Below are 20497 nucleotides of genomic sequence, written 5' to 3'. Positions count from 1 at the left end.
AAGTAAAGGCAGATTTTGTTCATTCTTCAGTGGGACATATTCATCTGTTGACAAGCAAATTCTTGCCATTCACACAATGTTGATATGCTCTAATCACATTATAATTAAGACCTTCCTCTCACTGTAATTAAGGCTGATGGATTGTGAGGCAAAGTGTTGCATCATTTGCCCTGGAGAGAGTTTTTCTCTAATTCAATGACATTTGGAGACAGCTGTAGCCTACCATACTTCTGGCATACTAGAAATGAAAAAACAGCCATGGAAACAGGCTGTTTTACCCTTTCCTCCTCCTCCTTCTCCAAGGTATTTTAATCCCTGAAGTCTGAGCTCTTCAGCTGTCTCACAAACATTGTTTTAATTCACACAGGCATCCATCAGGACAGTGGCTGTGAAGCTTGGAACAATGTAGGTTTAGAGCAGCAAAAATAATAATCCATTTCCCAGGTTAAGCCAAGCATTTCCCAAATAACTCTAGCTATCCTCAGGGATGTTTCCAAAAGTATCATAGTGAATGTTGGGAGCGGGGAGAGAGAATGTGAACAAAATTAAAAATACAGCTTTCTGAGATCTTTTTATTACTATAAAAACAGAATCAAAATTGTTTATAGATAGAACATTAACTAAGAAGTGAACAACAGATTGTCAAGATAATTGCTTAGGAATCAAAAATATCTAAATAAAAATAAGTTAACATGTGGATTTATAAGAAAACAATCATACTAAGAAAAAAAAAAAAAACAAACCTACCAAATCTAAAAACAATATGGCTGCCTCATCTGTCTCAATATAAAAAAAAAAAATTAAAAAAAAAATAAAAAAAATAAATAAATAAAAAAAATTGAAAATAGTCAGATCCTCATGACCATTACTATATACAGGACCCTCCAGGTAATGGGAATAAACAAAGGAACTTTTGGACATTTTTTTTCTTTTTGGGCTGGGGGAGCTGTCACAGGGAAGGAAGGGTCAGGAGTGGCAGTGGCTGCTCAGGGATAGGTTTGGCCCGTGTCCCTGGAAGGAGCCACTGCCCAAGCAGCTGTGCTGCCCCCGGGCTCTGCTCTCAGCTTTCTGGGCTCTGTTGGGGGGCACAGCCTGTGCCAAGGGGTGGCAAGGTGCCTGCAGGCCCCAGCTCTGGGGGAAACAGAGAACGTCCTGGCCGTATCCAGCATGCTGCCAGCTCAGCAGTGGAGCACAGCACAGGCTCACGCTGCCCATTGCTCCCACAGATGCAGCCGGCACCACAAGACATGCTCAGAAGATCTGGGAGAGCATGAGAAGAGTTTTCTACCAGGGAACACATGGTTTGATTAAGTTAATGGCCAGTGTGGCTGGTGGAGCACTTTTCCTGCTGATGTGCTATGCTGGACTCTGGTATTGCTGGAAGAGAAAAGGGAGAGTGTTTTGCTGATCTCGGCCTCAAACAGCTTCTTGAAAGGCTGCTCATAGTCTGGAAACATTCCCAGTGAGGCTGCTGTGGACCTGTAGATAGTCAGTGGTTGTCCAAATAACTCTGCCAAGAGTTCTGCTGCTGCCCAGGCCTTTAATTGGCCTCTTAATTGCTGGGCCTTGTCCTGGGGAGCCCGCTGGGGCTGCAGCCAGTGCTGGCTCCCACTGAGGCTGCCTGGCCAAGAGCAGCCCCAGGAGCAGCTGGCAGAGGCAAAGCAAGGTGGGCAGGAGAAAGAGCGGGGACAAGATTGCCCTTGAAAGGCAGAGGCGCTCTGAGGCCCGCTCCTGGCCAGGGACCCTGCCCAGAGCCATCCCCTGCTCGCCGGGGCCTTGAGGGGCAGCTGTCCAGCTGGGCCAAGCTGTGCCAGCAGCTCCAGCCGTGCTGGGGAGCCTTGGCCGCTCTGGGCCCTGCTGTGCAGGAGGGTCCCTGCGTGCCAGCGGCAGCTGGGGGCCTCAGCCACCTCCTCTCTCCACAGGAGCACCTCTGCACCTTCAGAACAGCAGCCAAAGACTTTAATCACCGAGAAGCTGACCTCTCATCCCCACTCTTCACCTCTGTCTCCATCTGCTCTGCTGCAGCTGCATCCCTGTCTTGAGGGCGTCCCAAGACCCACACCTGCAAAGTGAGACCCTCTGCCCCTGAGCCCCCTGGCCCTGGTCCCTGGCCAGGACTGAAATTGGGCAGCCCCTGTCCACCTGAGCAGGGCTTGGCCCATGGTTTTTGTTCCAATAAAGAGATGGAGCTTTCACCTCAGTGTCTGGCTGGTACCACCAGCAAAGCCCTCATGGCACCAGCCCTGGCTGAGCTCCATGTCCAGGAGCAGCCGGGTGTGCCCACAGTGTGGGCAGGCAGGAGCCAGGCAGGGGCTGCCATGACCAGTGGTGGGGCCACGAGGGGCTGGGGGAGCCCATGCTGAGCGTCCCTGGGCTGTGAGGGCACATTTCCTTCAGTGGTATCACCTGGGCCTGCACCTCATGAGGCACCCAGGGCTAATTTGGGCTCTCTGCTAAGGTGTGCAGGGATCCCCCATGAGGTGTGCAGCGGGGTTAAATTGAGAGGGTTTTTTCCTCTTCTCAGCACAGCAAAGGGGACACTCTTGGCTGAGGTTTTGCAGAGCTGGGAGGAAGCCTCTTGCGAGCCCTTGGGCCCGGCCTGTGGGCACAGCGGGCAGGCAGAGCCCATCCCTTGAGGCCAGTCCGGGCTGCTCGGGCCGGGCCGGGCCGGGCCAGGTGAGGGCCCCGGCAGGGAAGGGCCGTGGCCGTGGGCTCTGATGAGGCTGCCGAGCTTCACCCTGGCCCTGTGCTGCAGCCAAACACACATTTACAGCCACAGCCATTCTCTGGGGCACAGGAGGTACCCGGGGCTAGAACTGAGGCCATGGCTTCTCACCCTGAAGGGAGGATGGCTGTCTTGGTTTGGAGGGCACAGCTTAGATCCCAGTTCCCTTTGTAAACCTGCTGGGGAAGTATGGAGGGGCAGAGAGTTCCAACCCTTTTCATTGGGAAGTGTGGCTGATGCTGTGGGGTTTTTCAATTTTTTGCCCTCTGAATTTGTGTCCTGGCAGAGGGTTAAGTTTGCTTGCTCTCACAAAGGCCCTTTTCTTCTTGGTGCTCAGTGGGACTGCAATGCAGCTGGGGTTGAAGGAGGATCTGCAGCCGCTTGGGCCATGATTGTGGGACACCGTGTGGGACCTGCTGCTTTTGGCTGTGCTTTGTGGTGCTGCTGGTTCAGGCCTTTTACAGTAACTGGCTTCAGTTTCTTCATCTTGTCACCATGGCTGGGAATAAATCTCTTGAACACCCCTGTAGTATTAAGAGGCAGGCATTGCTTTCTTGAAGTGCTGCATGCACAGGCCATAGGGATCACAGGGCCTTCTTGGTGGGGTCTTCAGGGAGCCTGGTGGTCATTGAGGGAGGAAGCTGATTCTACTGGAAAAAAGAGGGTTTTCCATGTGTGGAAAAGAATAACCTCTCACTTCTTCATCCCTTTCTATACAAAGTTATGCAGGCAAGTGCATTCAAATATCTCTATCTGCATTGTCAACGTATTTTTCTTTCGATATCTATCTGTCTATCTATCTATCTGTCTATCTATTTATCTATCTATCTATCTATCTATCTATCTATCTATCTATCTATCCACCTACCTACCCACCTACCTACCTACCTTACTAATCTATTTCTATGCATGAGGTTTTGTTACTTTATAAATTATGACATTTCTATTGAGAGCTGGAAAATGATACCATCCATGTTTGATATAGCAAAGCTTGGGTTTAGGAACACACAAGAACTGTGATTTCTTTCTTGCTAGACATATGCTGGCTTGTTTAGATTGACTTTGAACTGATATCCTGCAAAGCTGGAAAATGCCTGGTGGCCATTGCTGTGATACCCTTAAAAATCCTTTGTTCATTTTTATTTTTTTCTTTTGTGCTGGTTGGTAAATACCTTTCTTCCTTAAGCTGTGTGCTGGCAATACTGGAGGTAGAAAATAACAGAATACTGTATCTTTTAGATACTTGATAGCTGTCCTGTGAAATTTTATTGTAGTATCTTCTGTCTAATACCCACTCAGAATTAAATCAGCTGGTCAGCTACTGAGCACAACTTACTGCACAGCTGCAGCTCAAGTTTCCACAGTGCAAGTGGCTTTTTCTTCTTCTGTACGTGTATCAAACACAACCAAGTGCAAGGCTGCTGACAGAGGAAAGAGCCTTGTTTAGTGGAGCCTGGACTTTGGGAAGGTGGTAGCTGTTAGATCAACACCCAGCAAAGTGCCTAAATTCCTTTTTGTGACTGCTGTCTGGTGACTTTGGCCTGGCTTCTTGAGGAGGTTCAATTTTCATTTAGAAATGGCACGAGAACACTCCGTGTGCTCCCGTGGAGCCAGGGCTGTCCCAGGACACATGGAGCTGGGACAAAGGGCACATTGATTTTCATCTCAAGAAGCCACCTGAGCTCCTCATGGCAGCAACCCCACGCACTGCTAATGGATCCATTACAATTAACTCAGCACACAGCTTGGAACTTGAAGCTCTGACATACGGAGCTTGTTCAGTTCTGCCATGGAGGAATGGAGTTTGAAAACAAAGAGGTTTAGCAAGGAGATCCACGCACAGCTAAACTCTTTGTACTCTAGCAAAGGAAGTCTTAGGATGCAAACCCTCACCCATCCTCTGGTTTTACCCCTCCAATGAGCCAAATTCTTGGTCTTCATTCCTGTGTCAGTAGGAAAATATGACAGGGAAGTGGAGATTTTCCTTGGCTTCTTCAGCTGGCCAGCTTGTAACCTCATCCTCTGCCACAAACAGGAACAGACAAACTGGGATTTTGTTATGAAACCTACTTGGTGTTTGATTTTACCCAGAAGTAACTGAGATTCACTGGAATATTTACAAGCCATAAATGATGGATTTTTTGTGGTTGCTAGAATCTTTCAGATTTTACAACTTTTCTGCTGCACGAGAACCTGGCACTTGCAGAACTCTTGCCCCATGCACTTCTCTAGTGCTTCTTGCAGAGAAGTGCTTTGGGATTAATCAGGATGAGTGCCACGTTCACGTGTGGTTTCTGGAGCCCACAGGAGAGGGAATTGTCTTTGCTGAGGGCACTGGCTGTCATTCCAACACCTGCATCACTTTTTCTACAAGTAATCCTTGTGAGAAAGGTTGTTCTTTGCCATAGAGATTTTTAGTCCACATTTTTTATCTCAAACAGCCAAAAGTTTTCCATCTCACACGTTTCTGATGCTGATTTTTCCATTCCAGTCTGTTGTTGGCCTTGTCAGGAAAATTCATCTACAAACACCAGAGGTTTATGTCTAAAAAGGAGACAGAGGAGTCCTTTTACTTGATTTGAATAAAGGGAGAGGCCATGGGCCATTCTCCTGGGGTCTCTCAAATTTTTGGAGGACACAGCCTCCTATTTATCCGAATTTCCCAGCCACGTCCCTGTCTCTTTCCCCATTGGCTGAGGTACTTGAGAGGTCCAGACTCCCCGGAGTGCCTGATACCTAAGATTCCCCTCTAATGTATAACCCTTCTTCTTCATTTTTAATTCTTATGGAATTTATGGTTTTCCCCCATTGTTTCTTTCATCTTTCAGTATCAAATTTCATTTATCAGCAAACTTACAGTTTGTTTGTAAAGGCAAATATCTTTTTTCCATTCATCAATCAGAGGAATCCTTCCCATTGTTTCTTTTATCTCTCAGTGCTAGTTTTATTTACCAGCAGACCCACAGCTTGTTTTTAAAGACAAATCTCTCATTCCTCTCAACCTCTCTTTTTAAAAAAAATTTCTTACTAATTGTCTTTACAAACTTTGGTTATCATTGACTTTATTTCCTATTCCTCGATTTTCTTTTTTGTTTTGCAATTATTTGCAGTGACATCAATTTCTGTCCTTTTGTAGCTATTCCTGGATTAGTAGCTATGGCTACTACCTGCATCCTCTTTATCAAATGTTGAAGAAATTGTACTAAGCAAGGGATCATGCATGCTAAAAGATAAGAGTTGCTACAGCACAAGAAAAGCATTTGTTAAACCCACAGTTTACTAGATAACCACGAAAACACCTCTTATTCTCATTCTTTCCATGTTTGGACTGATACATGAGTTAACTTTCCCATTGCTTTTGTAATTTGTTTCACCACCTTTTAGCTATCATTTAATTTGCCACACTCTCCCTTCTTCTGCTGACAGTGTTTGCATTTCTAAGCTGTCACACGAGGCTTCTACCTGCAGTTCCATTTAAATCTGTTTTGTTGGATCTGGACCAGAACCTATTACAAAGGATTTGAGTTTTGTTTCAGTGTTGCTACTTCTACTGATCATCACGGACAACACGTGTCCTGCTTGTGGAATTGTTTTGGGGGCAGCTTAAAAATAAGGGCTCCAAAAAACCTTCTCTTTCCCCTCTGCTTTATAGCCTTCAAAATCTTTTTGGTAATTATGGAAGGAACACCTTGCTTAGCTGCTGGTAGTGACCTTAACAAACATTTGATTCTATTTGCCTTGATATCTGAAACAATTATAAGGAGGGAAGCTGGGGGTCTAACACTCTGAACCTAAAGTCTGGTCAAAAATGCTTTTTCCCACGTATGTGCTTCTTGTTCTATTTAGACAGTAAATGCTTTTTTTCAGAAGAATGAAGCCACCATAGACTTCCTTCTTCATCTCAAAATCCTGTTTATTATGGACTTAACTCGTTGTTTAGGTTTGACTGGGCTGGCCACCCACAGCCAGTCTTCAGATCTTCCTGGCCTTCCACAGACTTCACAATTTTTCAGGTAAAAGGATTTGCTACTTCTTCTCCTATGGTTAAAAATTACTTTTCTACTTTTGGCTTCAACTTCAAGTGGCTGACAATATCAAGGTAAGATTATTAAGACAAACATTTTAATGGTGTAATTTAATTTCCTAACTTAACTTTTACTTTCATGTTGTCTTTACACGACCTGTAAAGGCGAGTGAAGGCACAGAAAGAGCTTTAACATAAAGAAAACAATGACAGTGAGGATTGGCCTCTAATGACTGGAGATTTGAGAGAAGGGATGCCCACACAAACTATTTCAGCAGCCAGGCTGTGGGAGGCACACGGGGCTTCCCCTGATGTTGATGGCCTGGCTACTGCTCCAGTCCCCTCTTGTGGAGCATCAGTGGCAGCCTGCCGAGCTTCTCCTCTAGCTGAGATGTCTGAATTTCTGGGGCCTTAGAGACCTTGACTCGAGAGGGATGGCTCTACCCGTGTTCAGCTCTCCTGACGGCTGTTTCTGTGCTCAGCAACACTTGCACAGGTCTACACTACTTTGCTGCTGCTGCTGCTGCTTCTCTCTACTCCTTCACTAGGACTCAATTTCCTGGCTGGATGTTGTGAACAGCAAAGTCTAAAGGCAGGCTCTGTGCTAGCTGAGCTTCTTGTCAAAGAGCTTTTACAAGAGACACTATGCAGGCTACATATTGTTTCCAATAGATATCCTTTATCCCTACCCCCAGGTAATTCTCAAGGCTGAGGATTACCAAGATAAGGAATTCTAAACATCAGTTCAAAGGGAGATAATTGAGTATCCCCACTGGGTCTGGCCCTTCTTCTTGCCCAAGCCAGTGGCAAGAGCCGGCATCTTAGTTTCTATCACCAGCTTCAGAAGGTGTTTCTTTATTTCCCCAGTCATCTTTTCATCTCAGCCAGAACTCTGGGGGTGCCAGGGGCTATGGAGGTTCCATTGGATCCTTAAAGCAGTCAAAACTCTGAGACATAAACTTTGAAGAATTTAAGATTTTAGAGAAGCTGAGGCCTTTATTAGAAAGAAGCCTTGCTAAATCTAAATAAAATAAATAGATGGGCCTTGCTAAAATTAAAGGGAGCTAGAGAAGCTTTGCTAAAATAGAGGTTAATCATTGGCTAATAACTAATTGTCTGTCAACTCTATGCTTGTTCAGCTGGGCTTATAATGAGAAGCAATGAATCTGGTAAGGAACTTGAAGAACAGAAGAGAATTGCAAATCAGAAACTCCTGGAAGACATGAAACTAGGAGCCCAGCCAAGGGTCCATTTGTCACTTTGCATTGAAAAGGTAGAAAGGTCAGAAGGAGGAAGAGCCATATCCCTTCCCTCCCTTCTCTCACCCCTCCTCATAAAAGGACCACCAACCCATTTCAAGGAACAAACTACGCATGCTTAATTGCTTTTTTCCTAATTAGCATAGGAAGCAGAGTGTGGGTGGCAACGGGGTTATGAATATGCATTTGTGTTCCATATTTCTGGAAATAAAAAGCCTGTATTCACCTGTATTCGGGGCCGTGTGTATTAAGGGGTGATCTGACACATCGGCCCAGCGCTGCTAATAATCATACACTTTTTAACCCTGAACCAGTTCAAGAGTCTTTGTCTGTCTCAGTTGGATAGTGATACTAGACCATATCCATATTTTAGTAAATCAGTCTTAGAATGCAGCCAAAAATTGCATGTGGAAAAAGGAAAAGAACTGGTGGGTTTGGGAAGAGGAGGATGGATTTTGTTAACAGCACACTGGAAACAGCACCAAGAGAAGGAACAATTGTTTTTGGAATGCTCCCATGTGAAGGTACAGCAGGTTTTAGTCTTGAGCTCAGGTTTGTTTGTGCAAGTGAAACAACAAAAACAACAATGATGATGATGATAATAATAATGATAATAATAGTAATAATTATAATAATGATAATAATAATCAATAATATATATTTATATCCAAAATTAAAAATTGATAATGTGCAATAATGTTGACAATACTAATTTGTGAGCTTAGCTTGCTCACTGTAACACTAAATACCCTACAAAAAAGGACTAGCAAAGACCCAAATGTCAATGGTAAACTTTGTGAATTGTATACACAGAATAAAGGAGGAAGGGGTGAAGTTGGCTGTTTTTATATGGTTTGCTGATGCTGTGATGTGGAATGCTTTGTCTGTTCCTGGGAAAAATACAGAGATTAAAACTGCTGGGTTTTTCATGTACCACATTATCCAAAAATGGCAGGATTGGTTCCATGGCTGGAGAGGCTCTTAAAAGAGCAGTTGATAAAACGAGGAGATGGGAACCTGTCCCGGTGGAGAACCCATCTCCCAGATGGGCTCCATGCCCTTAACAATGGGCCCACTGGGAAATGGAAACCCCTGGGTGTGCACGGCTGCACCCAATTTGCAAACACAGCCATGGACAGTGAGACTTGGACCGCCTGGGAAATTGTTCTGGCTGTGATGGCCCCTGCCAGGGCCACCCCAGAGGCTGCAGGGCTGGACCTTCATGCACTGGAATTCATTAGGAGAAATCAGAAGCAAATGAGAGTTTACAATACAGGAATAAGAATTCAGATTCCTCCAGGACACTTTGGTTTGATAACTGCTCATTGGAGCTTGGCCTTGCAAAGGGCTCATGTCATGGGAGGAGGAATTGATGCAGATTATCAAGGAGAAATTGAAGTAAGTCTGTTAAACAATAGTGAACAAGATTTGGTTTTCCACCACAATGCAGGGTAATACAGTTATCAATATTGCAGTTTTAAAAACAATTGTAAAAAAAGGACATCCACCTCAAATCACCTCCATTTGTGGAGATAAAAGCTATGGACCCAGCAGTCCTAATAAAGGAGCCAGAGTGTGGGTCCAGAGGCCAAATGGCCCTCCCGAGCCAGCTGAAGGAACAGCTCTGGGCAAAGACAACACTGTTGGAATCCTGAGACCTGGGCAGGAACAATGGGAATATGTCCCTGCAGCCAAGTGTTCTCTGCCAGAACAAGTCGATGGGATGGGATATTGTTTTACAGACCCTGCCAGACCAAATCTCCCTGTTTGCCCCAACGGACCCTTTGGAAAATGCTCAGATCCACGGGGCTCCATGTGAAGGCTGATGTGACCCTGAGGGACTTCCACACCAATTCCAGCCAGGAGCCTGGCTGTCCCTCAGGGACTGGGACCCGGCACCTCTCCAACCGAAGGGAAAAGGACCCCAGCAAGCCTTGTTAGCCACAGACAGCGCGGTAAAGCTGAACAGCAAAGGGCCTTGGGGACATTATTCTGGAATTCAAAAGGTGCCAGCTCCATGGACAACAGAATTATTGTTCCTAACGTGAATGAGAGTGAGGAAAAAGAATGAGTAAGCTTGTGATGGTAAAGCACAGAAATCCTTTCACATTGTGGCCTCCAACTAGAACATGGCTTGGTTTCTCCTGAAGGGAAATCTCAGTCAATCCTGTAAAACTGACAATTGCATTCCTGTGTTCCACAGCACAGTTTTCTGTCAGTGTCCCTGCACTGGATCCGTTACAAGTCAGAGCCCATTGACAGAGTTTTGGCCACCCCACAGGGTGAGCCCTCCGAGGGAACCCCATTCCTCCCAACCGGAGCTGAGAACATACCCAGCAATTAGTTACATTGAGTATTTTGGCTACTTTGATCTTTAAATTTTCAAAATAATTTTGATGACTAATGCCTTGATTAAACTTCAGAGGTGGTTCTGGCAAACAAAGATCCTGGCTGACTCTCAAGATACAACTTACAGGTGTTGGGGGTTAGGTGTCCTTTATTTTCGATTTAGTTCTGGCTTGCCTGTGGAATTTTTACTCATGACTTGCAGGGAAAACTTAACTGCGGGTACTTGGTGGCTGCTTGAGGAAAAACAAAGAGTTTGGCTGGGCCCAGGGAGGGAAGGGGGCAGGAAAAGGGGAGGGTGGGGACAGTTTGGTGGCTTCTTCAGCTTCGGAGAAGAACACTTTGGGTGCAGAGCTGTTGTGGTGGGGAGAAGGGAATTTCGCCATCACCCAGATGGAGCTGCTGCTTCTTCTCCTTCTTCCCTCTTCGTTGGTGGCCTCGCACCCCCTGTCCTGCCGGGACGTGTGGCAGTGCCAGCCACCGCCACGGAGCTGCTGATCCACCTCAGCCACTGGCCCGGGATCTCAGCTCATCCCTGCTGTTCCAGCTGAGTGTTCCTCAGAGCCCTGCAGGAGCACCAGCACTGACTGCCAACCCGAGGGGGTTTGTGAAACAAAGCCTCTCCTCCATCCTTTCCCGTCTCAGCCCAGAAAGCTGTCACGGGGTCCCTGGTTCTGTTTTCTTGCTAACGCTGTAGTTATTGTTGTTTGTTTGCCTGGTTATAAATACTAGTAAAGAACTGTTATTCCTATCCCAGATCTCTGCCTGAGAGCCCCTTGATTTCAGGATTATCATAATTTGGAGGGAGGGGGTCTACATTTTTCATTCCAAGGGAGGCTCCTGCCCTCCCTAGCAGACACCTGTCTCTCAACACTGAGACATTTCCATGAGTAAATTTTACAAAGTTTTCAATAAAATTCTTATTGATAAATTTGCCTCCATTTCATTTCTAACAAGCTGTTCCTAAAGATCCCGTCAGGCTGTCTTAGACACTTTGGGCAAGGGATTCCTTCCAAGCTGGGCCACTTGGGGGGGGATGGGGGCGGCCCCAGGGCGGAGGGCAGGGTGTGCAAGGGCCCTTTGTGACACGCTGCAGCACGGTCACCGTGGGATGGTGGCAACGGGAGCAGATGTCAAAGGGCCCTTTGTGACACGTGCTGACATAGGAGCTGGCGGTGACAGGGCCACGCCACAGTGCTCGGTGCACGCGACGGGTCAGGACGCGCCAGAGCGGTGCTGTGAGGAGCCCCCGCACAGTACACTCCTTTGTGTCGGACCTGGAGCTTTTCTGAAGCACTATTCCTACAGGTGACCTCGAGGCCAGACCACAGGTCTTGCTGACTTGTGGCCTTCCCGAGGCTTCCTTCTTAAGGTTCTCTTGAGGGCAGACCGTGGGACTTGGTGACCCGGAGCTTTTCCGACGTGTCGCCCATCCCTGCAGTCTCTGCCCTTGAGACCAGACCACAGTCCCTGTCGAGGAGCCTCCTGTCCTTGTGGCAGGAGCCCTCAAGACCCAAGTGCAGGACTCGCTGTCTTGCAATCTTGCCAGGACTTGAGTCTTGCAGGTGCCTTCCAGGCACGACTGCAGGACTTGCTGACTCTGAGCTTTTCCGAGCCATCTCTCCTGCAAGCAGCCATAAATCCAGTCACTGCCATGGAGCAGCGACCCCCAAGAGTGCCCAAGTTGGCCTGGCTTGAGGAGCAGGAAGAAGAAGGCTCTGGAGCTGTCCTGGCACAGGAGTCTGAAGAGGTGCAGGAGTTCCAGGCACCACAGGAGGGTGAGTTGCAGAGCTCGGCCTTAGGGCTAGTGCCTGTTGCCAGCTTGGCCCCATCCCATTGCATGCCATGCCATCCCCTGGTGCTGTTCCTATGGAAAGGATGGGAGAGTCCGAAAGAAGACAGGGAGCAGCGACCCCCAAGAGTGCCCAAGCTGGCCTGGGTGGAGGAGGAGGAGGAGGAGGTCGAGGAAGAAGGCCCTGGAGCTGCCCCAGCACCAGAGACCGAAGAGGTGCAGCAGTTGCAGCCGCTGGAGGAGGGTGAGTGGCAGAGCTGGGCCACAGGGCTGGTGCCTGCGGCCATCTTGGCCCCATCCCATCCCATTGCATCCCATCTCATCCCATCCCACACTGTCCTGTGGACACACACCCATGGACAGCACAAAAAAGGGGCTGGGGCTGCCCCCGCAGCAGTGGCCGTGCTGCATCCCCTGGGGCATCCCGGGACTGTCCCTGCCTGGGGAACGCAGGGCTGGGCTGTGCTCTCCGGCCTCTCCCGCAGCCCCTCAGCTCTGGCTGCTCTTTGCCAGATGCAGCCATGGACGGCACACAAGAGCAGGACACCGCCCGTGGCCGCTTCCGCAGAGCAGCGCAGGTACCTGCAGCCATCCCCACCTGCGCTGGGCCTGCTGGCACTGCTCAGCCCAGCACTGCACTTGGAGCACTCCATGCAACTTCCCTGCCTTCCTGCCCTTCTCCTACAGTTTCTTTACCAATACATCACGAGAATTGGCAAGGAAGAGTCCAGACCTATGGACACTGAGGTCAAAGCATCCTCAGAGGTCTTGGTAGAACAGAGCAGCGCTGCCCAGCTGGATCTGCTTGTAGAGACGGCTCTTTTCAATCCAGAGCAAGTAAGCAGCCTGTGGCCAGCCTTTGATCCTCCAGCAATTGCTTGGCTTTCCCAAGCCACGCCTGCTGCTCACTTGAAGCTTTTGAGGCCATGGCAGTGGGCTGGAAGAGAAGCACTTGTCTGGGGAAGAAGCTGGGCACATTGCTGACTCCCTCTGCTAGCATTCCAAGTCTCCCTGTGCCTTCTCCAGGTGCCCGGCGTGGTGAGGTACATCCACCAGTGGCTCATGGCCAATGAGGCTGCTGAGCACAGGATGGACTGGGCCCTGATGCAAGTGGCCGAGGCAGAGCCCGATGATGTGGCCATCACTCTCCTGCGGGTGGCCCCAACGTGTGACAGGTAGGGGGCCCAGCTGCCCCGAGGCCTCAGGGCTCCCCAGCCCATCACCCTGTACAGCCCGGCCCAGGGCTGTGAGCAACACAGACTTGCAGGGCCCTCTGGCTGCTCCCTTTGCCAGCCCTGCTACAAAGTCGGCCCCCGAGCCCGCTGCCGTGCTGCCAGCCTGCCCCTCAGGGGCCTGTCCCCACAGGGCTGGGCTGCCTGGCTGCTGCTGCCGCTCAGGGCCAGTGGGCACAGGCAGAGCTGGCGGCCAGCTCAGCTCCCCGCTGCTGCCCAGCCCACGGTGCTGTGTCTGACCCCGCAGAGCTGCTATGGCCATGTGGACGACCATCTTGCTCTCGCCCTGGATTTCAGAGGAAGTGACACCGCTCCTCATCAATGTGGTGGGGAGCTGGCCGCAGAAAAACCTGGGCACCTCTGATGGGGACAAGGCGGCTGTCTTTTCCCTGACTGTGAGTTTCTGGAGCTGGCCTTTGCTCACCGCAAGGCCGGCCGCCTCTCCAGCAGCTCTGTTGCCTCCTTCCCCCACTGCATCTCCCTGCTTCAGGCACTGGCCACAAACCTGGCCTAGGGGCAGCTTCAGGGCCACCAGGCCCGCTGCTCCCCCTGCGTCTGCCCCGGCCTCTCCCTGCCACGCTCAGGCCCTGCCACACGGACGCCCCGGCACTGAGCGCTGTCTCGGGCTGCTTTGTCCTCTGCAGGCAACTCTGGTGATGTGGAAGATCCTCCAGGGGCCCTGTTGCCCACAGATCCTCACAGTCTATTTCCCCCGCCTCTTCGTGCATCTCCTCTTCCAAACGTACTTCAGTACTTTGTATATGACAGAGGACGTCCATACCTTCTGGAAGGAATGCCAGGAGCAACACGGCCTCTCCACCAGCCCCAACAGGTGCTCCATGCCACTCCTCCTGTCCCTGCCACTTCCCCAGCCTCGGAGCCAGCACTCCCAGCGTCACCTGGGCTTTGCTGTGCACACAGGTTTGCAGTGCAGACCCTGAAGGCCCTGCTCTGCAGTCTCCACTTGGAGCATGTGGTGGTGGCAATGGAACGCAAGCGTGGCTGGGACACGCTGCTCTGTGCTGACACCCACCACTATGCCGTGGGTCTGCTGGCCAGGTGAGCCCCCCTTCTCCCCACTGCCTCTGACATTTGTGCCCCCTGCCCGGGATGCCCCCCACAGTCCCCGTGGCCATGGGCCTGAGGGCCTCGTCACCGAGGGATGGCCAAGGAGACTGCAAAAGGCTGTGAGAGGAGGGTGCCCAGGAGCAGCCACATCTCACGGGCCCAAATACCCTCACAGGGTGCTGGGGCAATAGGACAACTGTGTCCATCAGTCCTGGGAGAGGTTTTTCGCACCCTTGCTTAGACTCTTTCTGCCATTTTCTGCCTTCCAGGGTAATGCGCCGTGCATCCGCCCACTTGTGCAAAAGCATCTTAAGCTACCTGCTTGAGGTGCTCAGCAAACCGTTGCCACACTGGGATGTCTCTGCCATGGCATTCCTTGTGGAGGTGAGCCTGATGGCCAGCACTACCTCGCTCAGCTCCCTGCCAGCCCTGTCCCCTGGCATAGCCACAGCTGCCTGGGATGGCACCTGCGCCCTGTGCTGCTCCCTGGGCCCAGCCCTGCGCACTTCCAGGCTCCTGCCGGCCGGCTCCCCTCTCACTGCCCTGTGCCTTTCAGCTCCTAGATTGCCTGGACTTGAGTGACTGTGGTGACAGCCTAATGGAGATCTTGTATAAGTACCTGTGGTACAACTCCACAGAGATGCATCACCAGGTTCTCAGGGCTCTCCTCCTGCTAAAGGACCGTCCCTCCATGGTGAGAAGGGGGCAGCAGCTGAAGCTGTGTGGGCAGCATGAGGCTGGGCAATGCTGTCACTTGGCCTTGGCTGGCCTTTGCCTTGGGCGCTGAGGCAGCTCCTCGCAGCTCTCCTGCCTCCTGCTTCAGCTGCCCGAGTGCTTTGGGACAGCCCTTTGGCCTCTGGGCCCTGCGGCAGCTGCCCGGGCTTTCACACCCTTGTGTTCTGCACAGGCCGAAAGAATTCAGAGCCTGACAGGAAGACTAGTGCACCTCCTGTGGGACTTGGACAGTGACGTGGCCAGGATGAGCATTGCTCTCCTGAGCTATATTTTCCTGAAAGAAGACACCCCAATATCCTGGCGCAGGGCCCTGCAGCTGGCTGAGCCGCTCCTGAAACTCCTGGACAATGTAAGGCTCTGTGCTCCAGCCACGGCCACTGCCTGCTGCCCGGACACTTTGTGCCCTGTGCATTTGCAGGCCTGCGCCAATGTGGGCCACAAGAAGCCAATGATGAGGTCATTTTTCCTTCCTTTCATACAGCCTGATAGCCAGGTGCAGCTGCTCTCCATGTCTCTCCTTCGAAGAATGATGTCAGCAGAAGAAGAAGGAAGAAAGCCCCTGAAGGAACGAGTGTACCAGAGCCTGCTCCCACTCTTTTTCCACTGCCAAGATGAGAATCGGCATGTGGCAGAGGTGAGGACTCCTGGGCTGCTGCTGCGCCTTGGCAGGGGGCTCAGCTGCCTCCTGCCCTGACGCAGGCTTGCAGGCTGCAGCCTCCTCCAGCCCTTGGCACTGGGACACTCCTGTGCCCTGCCTTGTGGGGCCATTTGCGGCTCTCTGCTGCTCCCCAGGCCTCTCGGACAACGCTCCTTCGCGCGGCTGGCTTTCTGAAGAGGACAGACCTGGAAAAAGCTGTCAGGAAGGAGAAACTGTGGAAGTTTGCCAGGCTCGTGGTAAGGGCAGCCTGGAAGTGCCAGCCTCAGGCTACAGAAGCCCCCTGGCCCCGGTGCTCAGTGTGTGGGGCTGGCAGCTGTGCCTCTGCCCACTGCTGCAGCCAGGGGCCGCACGGCTTCTTCTCCAGCCCCCTGTGGCCCCGAGCCGGGTGCCGATGGAGCCCCGGCCCAGCGGGGCTGCGGGCCGGGCCGGCACCGCGGCTCCCCGGGCAGCAGCCGGCCCTCTGCCCCCTCCAGAGCCCGGCGCCAGCGGCTGCTGGCCGGGCCTCAGGGCTGGCCGGGCACGGGAGGCCGGGGCTGGCCGCAGGCAGCAGCGCCCGGCCGAGGGGCAGAGCCTGCGCCAACCCTTCCCTCCTGCCGCTCTCTCCAGCTGGCCGACCACAGGATCCCCTTGGCCGAGCACCTGCGCCGGGCCCTGCAGTACCTGCAGGACCCACAGGAGACCCTGCGAGCGGCGGCCATCAGGGTCATCGGTGAGTCCCGAGCCCGGGCTCCCTCCCCGCCCCGCCGCAGCTCGGCCCCAGCCCCGGCTGCTGCCCCGGCAGCGGCACCCGGGCCCGGCGCCCTGGAGCCCCGGCTGCCCTCGGGGCTGCTGCTGCCGGCCTCTGGCAGCCGTGCCCTTGGGCTGGGTCAGGATGCGGCAAGGGCCCGGGCTGAGCCCTGCCGGGGCAGGAGGCCGTGTGGCCACAGGGCTGGCAGCGCCGCTGTCAGGGAGCTGTGCTGCTGGGACCCTGACAAGCTCTGTGTTCTCAGGGATGGCCGGGGAGCAGCTGAGGGGGCAGCAGGCAGAGCTCCAGGTCTTGTGCAGAGGTGAGCCACGGCAGCAGGCTGACAGTGGTGGCTGTCGGGGGCAGCTGCAAGCCCTGGCCAGGCTGTGGAGGGCTCTGCTCCCTGTGCCGATGAGGGACGGCGTGGGCAGAGCACAGTGAGATTTCAGGGCCACGTGGGGCATTTGTGGCCAGCAGCTTCGGGCTGACCCCCTTGGTCCCTGCTCCCTCCTGGCCAAGGCAAGAGCCGGCTGGCATGGCCCTGGCTGGGGGCTCTCGCTGGGCCCCACAGCTCTGGGATCTGACCGTGGCTCTGTTTGTCTCTCTTGCAGCCCTCGAACGCCTGACAGAGGACAGAAGCAGTGCCGTGTCAGACCTGGCACTTGAAACGCTGTATGTCCTCCGGGCCATCCAGAGTGCCCGATACTCCATTCTCCAGAGGATGCAAGACCAAATCCTCAGGGCATGGAGGACACGGCCTCGTCTGTCGGGCCTGGGCTGGCTGCACTGCTGGAGATGTACTCAGAGCTGACCTGAGAGGCTCTGTCTTCTGGGGCCACATGGGCCAGCCAGGATTTTTTATTTCATAAGGGTTGTTCTTTTCCATTTTTCTCTTCTTTTTACTATGTAAATAATATAGGATATGTTAGGGCTGAGAGGCTCTATCTTCTGGGGCCACATGGGCCATCTGTTATTTTTTTTTTCATAGAGATTGTTCTTTTCTTTGTTTCGTTTCCATCTAGTATGTAAATAATATAGGATATGTTATAAACCACAAGAGTCCCAAGACCTTTCTTTTGCTGCCCAGGGTGTGCGGGGCATAGGGGAAGAGAGGGAAAAGGGTTCTTGTGTTCAGCAACCTGCCGGGGCGTTCAGTGGTGCAGGGCAAATGGCCAGAAGCCCCTTGGCCTTTGGTGGTTGTGCTGAAGCCACAAGCCCTGTGGCAGGCAGGAAGCGCCATCTGTGTCCTGCTGCCCGTGTGTTGGTGCCGTGATGGCTGAGGAGCTGCTGGAGCTCCTGTAGGGCTGCGGCGCTGCTGCCGGGCCCGGCTGGGGGAGCCCCTGAGGGCACGGGGTGCTGGGAGGCCGTGAAGGGATGAGGGGCTGCGGAGGCCCAGACGGGACAAGGCAGTGGGAAGGCACGAGGGGGATGTGTGAGGGAGTGGGTGGCAGGAGGTTCCAAGGGGACAGAAGGCCCTGGAGGAGCCGGGGTGGTGGGAAGCCCTGAGGAATTGGGTGTCAGAGGCCATAAGCAGCCCCCGGGCAGCCGCCTGGTCCCTTACACCTGGCTGCTCCGGTGCTGCCCCAAAATATCCCCCAGGCCTGCAGCAGAAGGCCTGGAGGCTGAGACACCACCCCAGCGGGAGGGTGGGGACAGCCCGAGGTGCCCAGGCTGGGCTGGCTGGGGACATGGAGGGTAGGGGGTGCTGCCAGGCCACGGCCACTGGGTGCTTCCAGGAAGGGGCAGTGGGCAGAGGCAGGGCTGGCGGCCAGCCCGGGCCCTCGCGGCTGCCCAGGCCACGCTGCTGTGAGCGAGGCCCCCCTGACACAGAGCTCGGGGCCCACAGAGCTGCTGCCACCATGGGGAGGGTGGCGATGTCTCCTCCGGCAGGGCTGCCCAGTGGCTGCTGCCCAAGCGGCTCTGGAGCCCACAGAAACAGCAGCAGAGTGTGCCCAGGAACAGCAGCAGCCCCAACGTCGGCACCTGCGCACTGAGGCGTCCGCAGCAGCCAGGTGCCAAACAGGGGGAGGCTGTGGGCACAATTGCCTTTGCTTTGGCAAAAGGCTTCAGCAGAGTTGGCCACAATGGCTTTCTCTTCACTTGCAGCCTCACAGCAACGCTTCCCAGCTTCAGCTGCAGCCTGTGCCCGTGACTGACTTGGGTGGCCGTGCTTGAGGGTGAGCTCGCCTTCCACACTCAGGTGTCCCAAGGCAGCGGCATTGGCACCATCCTGAGTGAGAGAGAGAGAGAGAGAGAGAGAGAGAGAGAGAGAGAGAGGGAGAGAGAGAGAGAGAGTCTGGTGGGGCAGCTGCTCTCCCTCTCATCTGTCCAGGCACCTTGAAGTCACATGAAACCAAATCCTGCACTTGCTTGGAACAAAGGAAGAAGCAGCATGCACTGAAAAAAAGCAGGGACTTACACGGCTCAGTTTTGCTCTCCACTTGGGCAATCCCAGAATCCCTGAGCACTTGGTGTTGCAAAGTAGCATCAACATCATCCAGTCTCCAGCCACCCTGCCATGGGCACAGGTGGTGTGCAGGCACAGGTGTCACTAGAATTGGGAGAACACTTTTCCATGTTGACCTTTTCCTCTCCTGGATTTCAAGCAAAGATGAAAACATCATCTGGTGAATGACAGGTGAATAGTGTGGCTCACAGAACTAGGAGTAGGAGTCTCCAGTGGCCCATGGTGTGTCCATTCAACCATTGTTAGATTGTCCAGTTGGAGCTCAGCGCGGTGCAGCCCGGGCACAGGCACCAGGCTGGTCCATTTCAGCATCCCAAAGTCTTGGTGGCTCCCTGTGCAGCCATTGTCTCCTGAATCCATTCTTGAACTCCCAGTTACTGCTGTGCCGGACATGAGAACACAGGGACAGCTTGTTTGGCTCATTCTTGCCTTTGCTGCTCCTGCCTAAAGGAATCATCAGGACTATATGCTGATGGAATGGGATCGCCGAACAGCAGGGACTTTGTCTGTAGAGTCTGAAACTAAAACCTTGTCTGACTGTTCAGACACTCTAAAATCCAGGGTGAGAATGACAGCTTTGGTATGGAAGAATCCTAGAAATCTTGACTTGTGATTTTTCTAGTCAAGGATTTTAATGCCAATGTGGAACCTACAAAAATATTCAAACTTGTTTTCATTGGCAACCCCTTTGAAATGGCATCAGCACACCTCCAGGGGACAGGGTATGACAGTGGGGACAGTACTTGGCAGCTCATGGCTTCAGATGTGGGAGGTAAATATTTTGCCTAGGTACACATTTAAGTTCAAGTTTTCCCAGGGTTTGGATTGACTCGTCATTGCAGGTAACTTTAATCAATGCAAAAGGATGTAAAAGCAGAGTTTCTGGAGAATGTGCACTAGGGAGGAAATAGGGAGAAAACCTTGAACACAGCCAGCAGGCTCTGGAAAAATTTATAAAAGTTAAAATTAAAAATAGGTGTAGCTTTGTGACTGTTCAGACAGGACTCTTTGTGTCTGGAGGTGATCGTAAAACATTTTAAAATCTTAGGAAATTTGGGAACTCAGAAAGAAAGTTAGGCTTGGCAAGCCCTGGGAAAAGTAGGCCCTGGAAATGTTAGGCCTTGTGCTTGCTAAAGATCATGTGAAACTGCACCTGTGTAATCAATATATGATAAATGATAGAATTGTTAGATGTGATTAGATATAATTATTGTTTAAAGAACATGAGGAACAATGTTAGGGGGCTGGGGTGGGATCACGAGAAATCCATGCTTGGGTAAAAACAATGCATACAATAGAACAATGTAAGTTTAATAATATGTAAGTTGTATAACGATAGAGTATAAAACATGTTCAACTCAAAACCAAGATGGGTCAGATTTGGGTCTGTGTACCCCTGACACCCAGAGCTCTTCAATAAAGCACCTGCATATAATCATTGTGTGATGATGTATGTTCCTGAACTCT

The 20497-nt window shown here is 51.9% G+C and overlaps 1 protein-coding gene across 1 annotated transcript in view; it reads left to right on the top strand.

Moving 5' to 3' along the window:
• LOC147645843 (maestro heat-like repeat-containing protein family member 7) overlaps nucleotides 1–17614 on the top strand; it is a 150048-nt gene extending 132434 nt beyond the window's left edge. The window contains exons 14-16 of the mRNA XM_086874192.1: nucleotides 16446–16548; nucleotides 16829–16885; nucleotides 17175–17614. Coding sequence (XP_086730318.1) covers nucleotides 16446–16548; nucleotides 16829–16885; nucleotides 17175–17374 — 360 coding nt within the window. The 3' untranslated portion in view covers nucleotides 17375–17614. The remainder of the gene's footprint in view (nucleotides 1–16445; nucleotides 16549–16828; nucleotides 16886–17174) is intronic.
• Nucleotides 17615–20497: the final 2883 nt, after the last annotated feature.

Source organism: Cyanistes caeruleus, unplaced genomic scaffold (genome assembly GCF_971803275.1).
Source record: "Cyanistes caeruleus unplaced genomic scaffold, bCyaCae1.hap1.1 HAP1_SCAFFOLD_160, whole genome shotgun sequence".
NCBI lineage: Eukaryota > Metazoa > Chordata > Aves > Passeriformes > Paridae > Cyanistes > Cyanistes caeruleus.
This window is presented reverse-complemented; position numbering and strand designations above follow the sequence as displayed.